General features: G+C 40.3%; 1 protein-coding gene across 2 annotated transcripts in view; it reads left to right on the forward strand.

Annotated features, from left to right (window-relative positions):
• Positions 1–309: 309 nt before the first annotated feature.
• Positions 310–16,195, forward strand: part of LOC124110473 (Bardet-Biedl syndrome 7 protein homolog) — a 29,073-nt gene continuing 13,187 nt past the window's right edge. The window contains exons 1-11 of one of the 2 annotated variants that reach the window (XM_046469850.2): positions 310–439; positions 3,553–3,612; positions 4,175–4,237; positions 5,572–5,747; positions 7,007–7,193; positions 8,813–8,885; positions 9,754–9,820; positions 10,248–10,297; positions 10,885–11,015; positions 13,757–13,841; positions 14,202–14,301. In XM_046469850.2, coding sequence (XP_046325806.1) covers positions 401–439; positions 3,553–3,612; positions 4,175–4,237; positions 5,572–5,747; positions 7,007–7,193; positions 8,813–8,885; positions 9,754–9,820; positions 10,248–10,297; positions 10,885–11,015; positions 13,757–13,841; positions 14,202–14,301 — 1,031 coding nt within the window. In that variant the 5' untranslated portion in view covers positions 310–400. The remainder of the gene's footprint in view (positions 440–3,552; positions 3,613–4,174; positions 4,238–5,571; positions 5,748–7,006; positions 7,194–8,812; positions 8,886–9,753; positions 9,821–10,247; positions 10,298–10,884; positions 11,016–13,756; positions 13,842–14,201; positions 14,302–16,195) is intronic. The other variant, XM_046469853.2, reaches the window with a different exon arrangement.

Below are 16,195 nucleotides of genomic sequence, written 5' to 3' on the forward strand. Positions count from 1 at the left end.
AAAATTATGTCGAAAAAGCGAAGTTCCTTTATGAATGATTATTACCCCTTGTCTCAGAACTGTGAAATCTTCGTATTTCCCGCGGCAAGCACAGGCACAAATTTTGCTGCCCTCACTCACAACGGCGCAAGAGAGGACCGCACATCTGCGAAATAGTGTAAATTCTGCATGCTATCCCTTTTTCTTCTAAAAATACATATATTTGTCAACAGTCATTATAAGTAATTTTAAATACATTTTGGATTATAATTTTAAGTTGCAAGGATTCAGTCTAATGAATTTGGATAATTTCTTCAGTGCGGGGCTATCGTACATTTTCGGTCGGGAAGATCAACAAAGTGAGACCGGTGACGATTTCTTGAAGTTATCTCACGTCTGTTACACAAAGAGAACATTCAAAATGATGGAATTAAATCTTACACGTGTAGACTATCAGCAGGTAACTATATATGAAAATTTTCAAACACGTTTATATTAAAGTGAAGCGATTTATGTCAATATCCTTCTAAGTGTCCTATTTTCGTTCACAAAACGTACACGACAGAGGCCTGCCTTTACCAGTATTTGTCGTTAACTTGTTCTAGGTGGGGTCATTCATTATTGTCACTGGCTATGGTGACTGGAAACAAATAAAACATATATATTTGAGAGCTGTCATATAATGCATTAAAAGATTTTAAAAGCTTACATGGGTTTTTTTAATCAATGAAAACATCAATGTGTGTGGCCCAATGTGTTTAGTGTCTTACTAAATATGCTCAAGGTTGTCTGTAGTTTTACTAAAAAATCGTAAATGTTTTGAGTATTCAGAAGAAATATTTAACTTCCAGAGCATTAAAATATATATATATTTGCAAAAGCAAAATGCAGATCTGATCATATACCTTCAATCAGAGACCATAACAAAAGGGATGCCCCTCCCCTACCGTTTATCATTAACCATCAGCACTACAGTCTGGCATGTAACTTATACACTCCGACACCCTGCTGTTACCTCCCAGTACTGCTGCAGATGCGCAATAAATGCTCAGACATTCTCAACTGACATTCTGGTTACCACATAAACAATATCATATTGCATAATATGCGGGGCTAGAGTTAATTACCTAAGCCAAGATTTCTCTGACTATGACAAGTGACAATCCAATAAAAGGATGGTTCTTAGCAGATGACAATGGTCTTTGTCTTATCTCTCATAAGCAGATGTCAGTTGGCTGTGAATTATTCACTGAACATGTATGTCTTCTGAAATGTACATGTACTTATAAGCTCAGGACATTTATTTAAATTTACATATCCTTCAACGACTTCATTCACTGAGACGATTCCATTTTGTGCCTCGATATTTTACTTGGAGAGAATTCGCAGACTACGACCAGGGGTGGGTTCTGGATGACTCTTGGTCTGAAGAGAATGACACAGTCTAATATCTAGTCTCTGAAATGAACATAGAAATATAATAAAAAGGGGCCAATAGACATTCTTCATTTTCAGACGGGCAGTAATATAGATTTGCCAAATATTATTGACTTGCAGGGGCTGTTTTGGATACATTTGTTTCAGGGACTGTATGATAGACTAAAAATGATAGTGATGTTTCCGCTACCATGTCATCGGTAAAATCTCCCCAAAAGTTTCAAACAAAGAAAAAGATAGGAAAAGAAAATGCGATGGCTGTCTATGAATGTAGGTTTTGGCGGGCGTGTGAAGAAAATGCACAACCAATTCGATATAAAAAGTAGCATATAATTAATTTTTTTTTTTTTTAAATCAGTAAATATATCTTATTTTATGTTGCAATTGCATAACTATTATTAATATACAAATAACAAAATCCACTGTGAACGCCACAGAAAAATATGATCCAGTTAATTGCACAGGAAATCAGGAAGTGTAAATAAAACTCATCCAGACGCAATCAAGACAGTTGTAACAGTTCACCATATTCCCAATGTGAACAAAGTATATCTCCAAATTATTTTCGTATCATACAATTATTTCAGACTAGATTACTTGCAAATATGCATGGGTACTTGTGTTTACTGGCAGCAAGAAAAATGACGCTATTAATCTACAGATCTTGTCTTTATTTCATGTAAATTTGCTAGTTTTTTATAATGCTAATTGTGCCAATGAATTAAAATTTCACAGTAGACTATGAGCGTTGTTAAACAAATGTTTGATGAGACAGAGATCCAGTGTTATGAGTTAATGCCACTTTGGAGCTAGTTGTGATAAAGCCATTTGCCGGAGCGAGACATTCTTTTTTTCAAAAGGCGGCTACTCTTAAATTCTAAAGCAAAGAAGACAATTGTAATTTTACATTTGTTATTTAATATTACCCGTTAGTTTGAACAGTTCAGCATCAACATGCATGGTACCAGATACAAATATCGTAGCCTGTATTAACGTTTGTAGTTTTTTGTCTGAATTGAGCTCAGTTTCGCCATGGTTTTCTAGTTATTCCTCATCAAATACGAACTTTAAACTTTATTTCATGTAACAAATTTATATTTTTATATTATGATGTCACTGTGTCTAAACATACAATGTCATTTAGCTCATAATTTATATTGAGGAAGAATACTTATCATGCTTATAGTATTACATATACAGTATAAAGAAATAAAGAATTTAAACGATAGTCATCATTAATAAAGAAAAAATCTACAGAAGGTAACAAATATAATCATCGTGAAAATATGTACAGTTTTCTTCAGCACGCTCTGTGATAGAGGCCTAACTAAAACAAAGTCAATAGTTATGTCGTCTACTATATGGTAATTTAACTATAAATATATGATGAAATATGGGTTTGCGCCCAAAATAATATGAACACGAATACCGATCATACCTAAATAATTTTGGTTCCAAGCAAAAGGTGAAATCGTGATGAATGGAAACATAATTATTTCAGGATTGACAATAGGAATAAAAATACAAAAATTAAGTGTCGTGTAAGTATTTCAGTTGCATTTTATTAGTCAAAATAAAAATATATGCGACCGCCCTGAATTTGTTAATGGCACGAAACAAATTTTTAACATGTCTCCTTTTTATACATCTTGGTAACCAAGGACTTTCATTGAGAATTAATTTCTATTATTGAAAATCACAATCTGCACTTCTGCTCATTTTAGATGTGCGCCATTTTGCTCACTCGGACAAAAACTAAGTGTGACTACAGTCATCGAATACAATGACAATGAATGCTTGAGTACACTAATAAATCTCAGGTGTAATGTGGACAATGTTAAGAAGTAAATGAGCATAAATATGTATTTTGAAATATAACCTTTTCATGAATTATAAGGAGACAATGATCACTGCAGTGAATGTGTATTTGCCCGCTTCTGGATAGGCCGCACAGTACAAGCCGTAGCACTGATGGTTTCACGCATCGGCTAGAGGGCCTTCATATTTATGTTATGGTCCCTGCCTCAATGAAATCTTTACATTTGCTCAAATCTGTTTTTGATGAAATTGTACTCATTAAACCGTCTCCAATGTAATAGGCATCATGTATATGGTCTGTATTTGTACTTATTTCAGGTGGGGATCACGTCTCCCAAGACAATGAGGCTTCTCCCTGCTTCAGGAAAAACACAAAGGGTATGATATTTGATAAGCAAATCACAGGGGATGACCCCTGTGAAGATCTGAGTCAGACTTGGTCGTCAGCAACCCATGCTTGGCGTAAGAGGTGACTAACTCATTCGGGTGGTCAGACTCGCTGGATTGGTTGATGCTTGTCATCATATCCCAATTGCGTATATTAATGCTCATAATGTCAATCACTGGACTGTTTGGTCCTGATTCGATTATTTCCAGACCGCCGCCGTGTAGCTGGAATATTGCTTTGAACGACAAACAAACATATTTGATGAGGGGCCCAGATGGCCTAAGGTATGACAACTTGTTGTGTTGAGTTGTGTCCCTTTGTTGATCCAGGATCCACTAATTGTGGGGTCAATCTCAGAATTGCCTCAGTTTTCTGTTTTAGGAAGTTTTTTGTTAATTTTTTTCTCCAGATCTCTGATGTAAAGTATTTCAGGGCCCCATTTCTCAAAACAATATTAGCGCTATAATGATCATAGTACTAAGACCCCTTTGCGGTAACAGGGGCCTGCTGTCTCTGCCTGATCCTTCATTGTGTGCCATGTTCTGTGTTTAGATAGCTGTGGCAGACCATCAAGGGGTCCTGCAGTGTTTCGGTATGAAAAAGGGAGAAGTTCAGGTAAGTGATGATAGCTAGCAAATTATACAACGTAAAGTTAAATTAAATTAAATTAAATTCCAATTTCAAGATATATTGTGTGAGTTCTCTGTTTTCTGTATTGCCTGAAATAAGAAAACCTATCCATCAAATGTATTGATAGTTATGAATCAACAAAACTGCTGTATGACATGTATTATGTATTATGGATGTAATTTTATGAAAGTTATGGGTCATCTAGCACCGATTAGGGGCAGTGGGTTAGCCTTGTGGTTACCGATAAGCATTTGCTGGTCACGACCAAGACCCGGGTTCTATTCCCCACATGGGTATCATATGTGGAACCCATTTCTGGGTGTCTGCCACCCTGATATTGCTTGAAAATTTCTTAAAGTGGCATAAAACCATACTCACTCACTCTAGCACAGATAGGGCTATTTTATAATCGGAGGGTCGATTTTGTGATCACAAGTGCTACATGAATGCAACTTATCTGCAGTGCAGTTTGTCTTGTTAAATTTAATTAAAAATGACTTGGTTTTATGTAGGCGCACATCCATGCACTCCTTCTGGATCCATGTATACATGGTCTTGACATTACTTATAGTGATAGAGAGACTCCTATTTTGAAACTCAGAAAACTTTACCAATCCATGGAGGGATTTTGCTGATCCTGTGGTTTATGGTACTGCATTTTGCTGTGCAGAGTTGTGTCCCTTAGAAGTGCCCAAACCTACTGATCATGGGTTTGAATCCCTGATCGGTCCCAATGATCATCCGTTGTTTGTTGTGTTGAACATCTCTGACCGGCAGCTTCTCCCCCACGTCCAGCTGGTAGGTCAGGATATAACAGAAAGTTTTTAAAATTATCCTATCTCACTCTATGCATTTCTTCCTTCTTCTTTTGATCCTCATGTGGAAACATCCTAAAACAAAGTTTCCAGCTTCCAAAACCATTTCGCCCAAACACCCCACGCATCACCATAGTCACTCAAATGGCGGCTCGGTAACCTGACACCCTATGCCACATCGCTAACGTGGAACGTGTTTGTGCAGTCAAAAATTAGTAAAAAGATTCTGCAAGAGTTTCTATCCGGCATTCGAGTTAAACTGTGGCACTTTAAAAGTAGCATAGTCTAGACTAGTACAAGCCGCCACACACACATGCCTTCATGTTGAAATATGTAGGTGCAGTAGTCTTGACCGCGACATTGATCCCCATGCCACCTCACCTTACCTGTTCAGCACATTCAAAGCAACATTAATATCAAACTGTTCTCTCCCTTCTACATGTACCAGGGAGTTAATGACAGTGTTTTCCATCAAAGATGAACGTGTGGTTCTTTGTTTTTCAGCAAGTATTTGCCACTCTGCCGGGACCGAAGATCATCCGCCTGGAAGTTGCAGGGCCAGTGGGCGGGGCTAAGGAGAGGATATTTGTGGCATCAGGGCCGGAGGTCAGAGGTTACACAAAGAAGGGCAAAAACTTCCTGACCTTTGACACAAACATGTCCGAACCAATACAGTCCATGTAAGATGTTCTGTTGTTGTGGCATTCAGCATTGAATCTTGTTAAGTGTATTTTGTTAAATGTATATATCTCAGACGGAAACCAGGTACAGGTGCTTCCTGCATGAAGCGGGGCCACAGTTGGCCCAGTCGTCTAAGGCGCAGCAATTCGCTGTGCAGAGTTGTGTCCCTTGGGCACACCAGAAACCTATGATAGTGGGTTCGAATCCCAGTTCACCCCGATTTTGTTTCTAGGTTTGTCAGCACCATACCCATCCTCGTAGGTTTTATCAAAGTGGTACACGTCTCAGACCTCCATCACTTCAGGCTATCCTCCCACATTAGCTGACCCGTCGTGATATAACTGAAATATTGTTAAAAGCGGCATTAAACCGAACTCACTCACTCACTCCTGCATGAAGCATATCTTTCTGCTTTCTAATAAAACAATGTTATTTTTTACTTTCAGGTAGTAACTTTTTACACAGTTGAAAAAATACAATCTGTCAGCATCAGTTTTCAAATATCATGTCCCTAAAGTACCCTTCGTTGATGGAAGGTGGTGTCGCAAGCCCTACTGGCAAGACAATTATGTTCACAGATGTATAAATGCAGGATCTGGGGCAGTTGGGTAGCCTAGTGGTTAAAGTGTTTGCTTGTCACGCTGATGACCCGGGTTCGATTCCCCACATTGGCGCAATGTGTGAAGCCCATTGCTGGTGTCCCCCGCCGAGATATTGCTGAACTACTTTGCGAAAAGTGATGTAAAACCCAACTCACTCAATGGTGCAGAATCCACTGCCTCTGTGGTCTAGTGGATAAAGCTTTGGTGGTTTCATCCCCAACTGCACAGTGTACCAAATGACCTTAAAAGAATGTATTTGTTGTTACCCTGCCTGGCACTTGGCATTAAGAGGCGAAAACCAGGACTGACTGGCTCAGAATCAGTTTCCTGTGTCCAAGGTGTATTCATGTTAAACCGTGATCCGGGGTAGAATAGGTCTTCAGCAACATTTGCCACAAAAGTCAACTATGCTTGGTCTTCAGCAACCCATCCTTGTTGTAAGAGATGACTTACTGGATTGGGTGGTCAGGCTCGATGACGCATGTCATCGTATCCCAACTTCGTGGATCGATGCTCATGATGTCAGTCACTGGATTGTCTCATCCAGACCCGATTATTAGCAAAATGTGTTGTAACATTATTTTTTTGTATTGGTAGATTTCTGCAGCACAGCAGATACTGTAACCATGGTAACAATGTGACATGTTGCATTGTAGGTATGTTGAAGGCTCTGATCTGTTCACATGCGGAAACTTCATCTACAACCACTACCGCGACTGTAAGGACATCAACCACTTCCTGTGCGGAGATAAGATCAATGATGTCATCAACCTGCCCTTGGACAAGATACCTGATGTAATCCCCATCCTCGCCTGTCAGGACCGCGTGCTTCGATCACTGCAGGTAGGGGAACAAACAAGTGGTGGATTCAGCAGTTTGACATGGTCCTGTGTCCAGTGCACAGGTCACAAGGCAACATTGTTTGCCGAGAGTGGCTGGATGGGTGACCGAGTTAGGCAGCTTGACTCCTGAAGTTTCTTGTGCTTCTGTCCTGCACCACACTTAGCACATGTCACACACACTGTGTCATCTTAGGCATGTGAATTTGTTTGAAATATGCCTCCGTTCTCCCAGCAGTACATGGGTACCTAGTAGGGTGAGATGACTGTTAACCTTCTAACACCTCACAGACAGCTTGGGTTATATACTGTAAATCTTGAAATTAATGCGTTTCCAAATTATTACGACTGCTGACCCCTTGCCAAAAATGCAACTCAGTATCAATGCGACTTGTGTTTATATTCAAGTTGGTATTTCCACTATCTAAAGTGTGCAGTGAGGCTGTCTTATTGTTGATAAACATTTTGGAGACATAAATGCGAAGTTTCATTCATGCGAACAGCAATTTCAAGACTACAGTACTTCCCAGGGAGCTGAGAAGGAAAATTGAATGCACACTGACCCTTTGGGGAGGCACGGGATGCCCAGTCGTCTGAGGCGCAGCGATTCACTGTGCAGAGTTGCATGCCTTGGGCACGCCAGAAACCTATGATTGTGGGTTTGAATCCCGGTTCGCCCCAATTATGTTTCTAGGTTTGTCAGCACCATGCCCGTGCTCGTGGATTTCACCGAAGTGGTAAACGTCTGGAACCTGCTTCACTTCGGGCTTTCCTGCCACATTAAGCTGACACGCTTTGATATAACTGCAATACTGTTAAAAGCGGTGTTAAACCCAACTCACTCACTCACTGACTGATCCTTTGGTCAGGGTAATATTGAAGCACTTTGAGCAAGCTGTAGTGTATGGTTTTGTTGCATAATAAATATGCACATTATTATTACATTATTTAACTCCAAATTGAATTAAATCAATTTGAAAACAGTTGGGTTTTTTCAGCTCAAGTTAGATGTACATGTATTTCTATACTGTCTTAGCAATGATTTATCTGGTACCTGTATGATGTCACATCACTCACTCAGCTGTCACACATGGTTCGATCTACTGTTTCAGTCTGAATTGTGACATGGACGCAACAGTGAGACTGTCTAAAGGTCTCCTAGTTTCAGTTTCCTGAGTGACGTCTCATCTTTCATGTCGAAATGAACCCGTGAAGATCAGGGTTATGCCTTCAGAAACCCATGTTTTCCATAAAAGGCGACTATGCCTGTCGTAAAAGGCGACTAACAGGATTGGGTGGTCAGACTCGCTGACTTAGTTGATCCATGTCATCGTATCCCATTTGCGTATATCAATACTCATGATGTCACACACTGGATTGTCTGGTCCAGAGTCAATTATTTACAGACCGCCGTCACATAGCTGGAACATTGCTGAGTGCGGCGTTAAACAATAAACAAACAAACAGATATTATGTCGCATTCTGCCATATGTCCCATCTGTTAGTCTCGGGTGTCACAGTCTCGGGTGTCACAGTCTCAGGTGTCGCATGATCTCACATGACACATGGTCTTAGCTAAAGTAGGAATGATGTCTCACTCTGTGTAATGATGTCTGTCCGCAGCATTCGGAGTTGCTGTATGAGGTGGAGGTGCCAGGTCCGCCGGTCGTGCTGGAGCTGTACGGGAACGATGCCGGTGGGTGGAATCTAGCGTCTCCCACTGTCCCTTACTACAAGGACAGACCATTGTCATTATCAAAAATATGTTGTTCAGACCACAGATATAAAACTGGAGAGCAAATGGTTAAAAGCAATGAATGGTTAAAGGGGGGCTATGGCCTGCCGATTTGCCAGTCCCAGCCAGTTCAGTTTTTCAAACACCAATTGTTATCCCCACGATGTGTTCAGTCCATCCTTCCATGCAAGATGTTGTTCCTGGAGCAGATCTTGAAAAACCGACCATATTTCTTCACCAAACTTGGCACATAGATAAGTCTAGTGGTAAAATGCTGCCTTTTGATAATTTGTGATTTTTTACAAAAATATTTTTTGAGTTTCCATGGCAACAACTTTGACGGTAATCAATTAGGATTGAGATATGCTGATTTTTTTTACTGAGTTTGGTCAACAAGGTATGTGTCATTACGACTCAAGGGCGGGCAACTCTATCGTATGGCTAATTTTGTGGTACGATACGTGTGGAATATGTGCTTGACATCACTTCCTGTTTGGGATTATGCATAATCAGTATGTATACCACCTAGGTTAGGTCAAGAGACTTCGTCAAAACAAAAGGGTTCTCTTCTTATGTTCAAATTAAGGTAGAGGTAATTCCACTTCAAAACATTCATGAAAAATCATAAAAAAGTTAACGTGTATACCTCCGAGTCGCTGTGACATACAATGAGTCCTGTATTCAATCAAGCAATGAAATATCTGGCTTAGATTTGCATAAGTAAACAGTCGACAATGGAATACGAGATTTACTGATACTGTGGTAATATAGCATTATACTATACACCCACCTCTTTTGTTTCCTGATCTTCAATGATATTTTGTCCCAGGTGATGAGGGTAATGAGATCCTGTTCGGTACGTCAGATGGGAGAGTGGGGCTCGTACAGATCGGCACGTGAGTAGTCTTCTGCATCCCTCTACCTTGTCTTGTATGAGAGATGGGAGGGATCTAAGTGTGTTGTAATCTTAGTGAGTCATATTGTAACTGCTGTGGTTGAAATCTAACTGTGTTGTAATCTGTTTGTAATGGTGATTTAAATGTGTTGTACTCTGTGTGTTGTAATCTTAAATAGGCTGTTGTAATCTGAGGGTGTTGTTGTAATCTAACTGTGTAATAATTTAAGTGTTGTGTTTTAATCTGAGGGTGTTGTTGTAATCTAACTGTGTAATAATCTAAGTGTTGTGTTGTAATCTGAGTGTTGTGTTGTAATCTGAGCATGTTGTAATCTGAGTGTTGTGTTGTAATCTGAGCATGTTGTAATCTGAGTGTTGTGTTGTAATCTTAGTGTGTTGTTGTAATCTGAGTGTGTCCCCTGTTACAGACTGGCCCCAACCCACAGATGGGAGCTTCCCAATGAGAAGAAGAATGGAGGTAGGTCACCACATTAACAGTTCTCTTTCACAGAGTGTTAACAAAACATATCTTTTTTAACATGAAGTTTACATGATATATGTCATTTCCGTTGGACGAGAGGTTGGTCATATGATCGCCAAACCTTGGCTGACAGTGACAGTCAGCAACATTGTTGAACATTCCACATTTGAATGATGGACCAGTTTATCAATGATGACTATCACCTAATCGCCACTGCTTCATTGACAACTTCAGTAATCTCCTCCCATCATGTCGGCCATTACTGAGGTAGTTCATACCAGATATTTCTCATCTAATGATGATATTATATAAGTCTATTTGTTAAACCCAACTAGATTTTACTGTAGACATGGCATAGCAAATTTGAGCCGACATCATGACATCTCATTTTGAGGAACTATTTGTTTGCCTGATGCAGCTGGTTGTTGTATGGCTGCCAGTTGTGGAACTCAAACTTGAATTAATTTTGCATAGTGTCCTGATGATACTGCTACTTGTGTTGTGTTGTGGATGCTTTGTGTCGACACAATGTTGAGGTTGTGTCCTGGATATGATGTGTTGTAAGTTACTGTTTGTATTTGCAGGTGTGTTGAGTCTGGCCAACTATGACATCACAGCCGATGGCGTGCTGGACCTCCTGGTGGGGAGGGACGACGGTCTCGTGGAGGTGTACAGCTTCGACGAGGCTGAGGAACCCATCTGGAGATACAGCCATGTAAGCCACAGACATCTCGTAGTTGTCAGTCACGTTCGTCATTGTCTCACTGCCAGCATCTCGTAGTTGTCAGTCACGTTCATCACTGTCTCACTGTCAGCATCTCGTAGTTGTCAGTCACGTTCATCACTGTCTCACTGTCAGCATCTCGTAGTTGTCAGTCACATTCATCATTGTCTCACTGTCAGCATCTCGTAGTTGTCAGTCACGTTCATCACTGTCTCACTGTCAGCATCTGGTAGTTGTCAGTCACGTTCATCACTGTCTCACTGTCAGCATCTGGTAGTTGTCAGTCACATTCATCACTGTCTCACTGCAAGCATCTTGTAGTTGTCAGTCACGTTCATCACTGTCTCACTGTCAGCATCTCGTAGTTGTCAGTCACGTTCATCACTGTCTCACTGTCAGCATCTCGTAGTTGTCAGTCACATTCATCATTGTCTCACTGTCAGCATCTCGTAGTTGTCAGTCACGTTCATCACTGTCTCACTGTCAGCATCTGGTAGTTGTCAGTCACGTTCATCACTGTCTCACTGTCAGCATCTTGTAGTTGTCAGTCACGTTCATCACTGTCTCACTGCAAGCATCTTGTAGTTGTCAGTCACGTTCATCACTGTCTCACTGTCAGCATCTCGTAGTTGTCAGTCACGTTCATCAATGTCTCACTGTCAGCATCTGGTAGTTGTCAGTCACATTCATCACTGTCTCACTGTCAGCATCTTGTAGTTGTCAGTCACATTCATCACTGTCTCACTGTCAGCATCTGGTAGTTGTCAGTCACGTTCATCAATGTCTCACTGCCAGCATCTTATAGTTGTCAGTCACATTCATCAATGTCTCACTGTCAGCATCTTGTAGTTGTCAGTCACGTTCATCACTGTCTCACTGCCAGCATCTTGTAGTTGTCAGTCACGTTCATCACTGTCTCACTGCCAGCATCTTGTAGTTGTCAGTCACGTTCATCACTGTCTCACTGTCAGCATCTTGTAGTTGTCAGTCACGTTCATCACTGTCTCACTGTCAGCATCTTGTAGTTGTCAGTCACGTTCATCGCTGTCTCACTGCCAGCATCTTGTAGTTGTCAGTCACGTTCATCACTGTCTCACTGTCAGCATCTTGTAGTTGTCAGTCACGTTCATCAATGTCTCACTGTCAGCATCTCGTAGTTGTCAGTCACATTCATCACTGTCTCACTGTCAGCATCTTGTAGTTGTCAGTCACATTCATCACTGTCTCACTGGCAGCATCTGGTAGTTGTCAGTCACATTCATCACTGTCTCACTGTCAGCATCTGGTAGTTGTCAGTCACGTTCATCACTGTCTCACTGCCAGCATCTTGTAGTTGTCAGTCACATTCATCACTGTCTCACTGCCAGCATCTTGTAGTTGTCAGTCACGTTCATCACTGTCTCACTGTCAGCATCTTGTAGTTGTCAGTCACGTTCATCACTGTCTCACTGTCAGCATCTTGTAGTTGTCAGTCACGTTCATCGCTGTCTCACTGCCAGCATCTTGTAGTTGTCAGTCATGTTCATCACTGTCTCACTGTCAGCATCTTGTAGTTGTCAGTCACATTCATCACTGTCTCACTGTCAGCATCTGGTAGTTGTCAGTCACGTTCATCGCTGTCTCACTGCCAGCATCTTGTAGTTGTCAGTCATGTTCATCACTGTCTCACTGTCAGCATCTTGTAGTTGTCAGTCACATTCATCACTGTCTCACTGTCAGCATCTGGTAGTTGTCAGTCACGTTCATCACTGTCTCACTGCCAGCATCTTGTAGTTGTCAGTCACATTCATCACTGTCTCACTGCCAGCATCTTGTAGTTGTCAGTCACGTTCATCACTGTCTCACTGTCAGCATCTTGTAGTTGTCAGTCACGTTCATCACTGTCTCACTGTCAGCATCTTGTAGTTGTCAGTCACGTTCATCACTGTCTCACTGTCAGCATCTTGTAGTTGTCAGTCACGTTCATCACTGTCTCACTGTCAGCATCTCGTAGTTGTCAGTCATCCGCCCAGAGAGCGAAGGATGGTGGTTCAATTCCTGGCCGTATATTCATGTTAAACTGTGGCATGGTGTCCCAGTGGATCAGCACTATAAAACTGGTGTTAGTCCAGACCAGTACAAGCAGCCACGCACTCATGCATGTTGCTATGTAAGTGCAATAATCTTGAGGTATCACCTCACCTCGCCCGACTCACAGTCAAGAACCTTAAACTGCAGGCTGCACTTTTATTCTCATTGAAAGTTCAACTACCTGACCAACAGGTCCAGTTCTATTAACCAGTGGACTGACTTGAACAATTTGATAATAACATTTTAAGATGTCATTTCAATGAAAGTTTTACACTCAAATGTTGTATTATTATGTTTTCATAAATATTTCAGTATTATTTGTTTGTTTGTTTGCTTGTTGTTTAACACTGCACACAGCAATATTCCAGCTATATGACGGCGGTCTGCAAATAATCGGGTCTGGACCAGACAATCCAGTGATTGATATCATGAGCATCGATCCACATAATTGGGATACAATGACATGCATCAACCACGTCAGCGAGCGTGACCACCCGATCCCGCTAGTCCCCGCTTACGACAAGCATGGGTTGCTGAAGACATATTCTAACCCGGATCTTCAGGGACATATTTCAGTATTAACAAACCTCTAGAAGATTGTGTAGTATTTCAACATTACCAAAACTCAAGAAGATTGTGGAGTATGTGTTGGAATATTTCAGACTTGCAGTGAGAGCGTCACGTCGGTACAAGGGGGTGTGGTGACAACACCAGGATATGATGAGATTGTCTGCTCCACGTATGCTGGCAAGTATTTTACTGGTGCTTCATCCAATACAAACACAGGATGCTGCAGAATCCCATTATTTTGGATTTAAGATTCATGTTTTGTTATTTCTGTTATCCTGTATCCATCTATTCCCCTATGATTTTTATTTTGTTGGTTTATATTTTTTTTCAACTTTTGGCCATGAGATACTGCTGTGAGGCAAACATATAACATATATATCTGGAATACTACTTTCACGCAGACATATGATTAGTGTTTGTCTAGTGTGGTTTTGCTGAAATGTATGATGTATTGTCACTGTGTACATGGGGTAGGCGAAATAAACTATGTTCCTATTCAATTCATAAACGCTAGAGAAACCGTTACCATGGTTACAGGCTGGCTGTTTTCCCTCACATCGGCTCCATGTCACAAAGAAACGGGAAAAGATATGATGACATTTACTTCGGAAGGAAGGGACAAAATTGTGTCTCTGAGGTAACGCTGTTATGAACTTGGAGCCGTGGATGTTCGTTGCTTATGTACCTGTCCTAACTGCATGCTTTCGTTACAGACATTATGGTAATTGTTGATGGCATGATTTCTGTCACCAAGGGAACTGCATGATTTTAGAAATATGAACAGATGTTCAGCTTGCGTATTGATGGAGTCCCAATATGTCAGATATGAGATGTGGTTCAAAATGTTTTGTCACTTTTCAATTTTCCTCAACATTTGGATATTGTTTTTTTGTTCCACTTACACTGTTGGAAAAATAGATGATGTACACAGAGATAGGCATGAGATGTTTAGTGGAGAAGTCTCCCAGTGTCGGGTATGAGGTGACATGCAGGAATAAGACATTGAAAATCGCAGGGTGGATCAGAAAGCGACCAACCTCATTTGTGATATGATGTGAGTTATCAAAAGTACAGTAAACTACGGTTATAATGAACTCAAATTGACCACTAATTTTAGTTTGTTTGTTCAGCTCAGAGGTTAACAGTTTCTTATAAACATAAACGTGACAGAGTACTAGACTAACATCTAGTCTCTGAAATGAACATATCGTACAGAAAAAAACAGTTGTTCAGATACTGCAGTAATCTAGACTTGCCAAACATTATAGACTTGCATGGGCTAGATTTGATATACATTTGTATCAGGGTCTGTGAGACAGACTAACAGAGTACACTCGGGACCACATTGTGAGTTCACTATATCGGTTATTTCGTTATAAGAGTGTTCGTTAAATCCATCAATTTTATATGATAGACTATACAGCAAATACCCAGGACCTCAAAAACGGCTCATTATATCTGTCAATTCGTTACGTTTGTCAATTCGTTAAAAGTGTGTTCGTTATAAATGTGTATTGTGTTTCTCAAATGAGGATACGCCCTAGTCACTGTGCTTCACCATGTACCACAGTGTATCAGCTCCATGCTTGTCAGTAAGTGGGGACTGATCTGTGGATCGAATGGCCCAAATGGATATTAATGACAAACCCGTAGCTCATGCCTAGCTCATTAAAATCACTGTTTTTGTGAAACACTGTCCCAGAAATAAGTTGTGAAACTAGCTGTGTACTGCTTTACTATCTGACATTCACTGGTGGCTCATACATAATCTTAACCACACTTATGTCCTCATAGAATCTGATGCTCATTTTGTATCGACTGTCTTCATCGTATAAGTGCACTTTTAGAAGATGTAGAGGATATTTCATGTGTCGAGTGAATATCATGTATGTCTTCTTTACCCCATCACGAGGGGGAAAGGAGATATTTCACAAGACACATGGAATATCATATTTATTATATACTTTTTGTTGTTGTTGTCTACCAGAAAATTACACATGTAAAACCTTGAAACGTAATTCTCCTACCTAACACACAGGGACGTTTCACCACCCTTTGTAATTGCAACTTTGTTAGTTATGAGTTTGCAAAATCTTAAAAATATAAACCAAAAAAATAAGAAATATCTGAGGTCACATACATTTGGATATGATTATATACAAAATCCACTTTAATAAAGAATTCTTGGAAGCTACATTACCACTGTTGGAAGCGAAGGAATACACTTGCGGTACCAGTTTCAAACTTGCGACTTCCATTCGAGACTATGCTTTTTAAAGTATTTTGAATAAGTCATACAGTCCATAACAGTTGTTTTGTGTTGAGCTTTAGAGGTTGCATGATTAGAAAACATATTCCGCCAACAATGTAACATAACAATATGAATATTGTATTTTTATTTTTTTATTCCATGTTTTTATCGTTAACTATCGTGTAGGTGTCCGATTTTCGATCACGATTGTTGATACTACTATTCGTTAATTTCGTTTATCCGACATACTCGTTAACCCAACATAATTATATGCAACCCA

The sequence above is a fragment of the Haliotis rufescens genome, unplaced genomic scaffold (assembly GCF_023055435.1).
Source record: "Haliotis rufescens isolate VD_foot unplaced genomic scaffold, xgHalRufe1.0.p SCAF_7, whole genome shotgun sequence".
Classification (NCBI taxonomy): domain Eukaryota; kingdom Metazoa; phylum Mollusca; class Gastropoda; order Lepetellida; family Haliotidae; genus Haliotis; species Haliotis rufescens.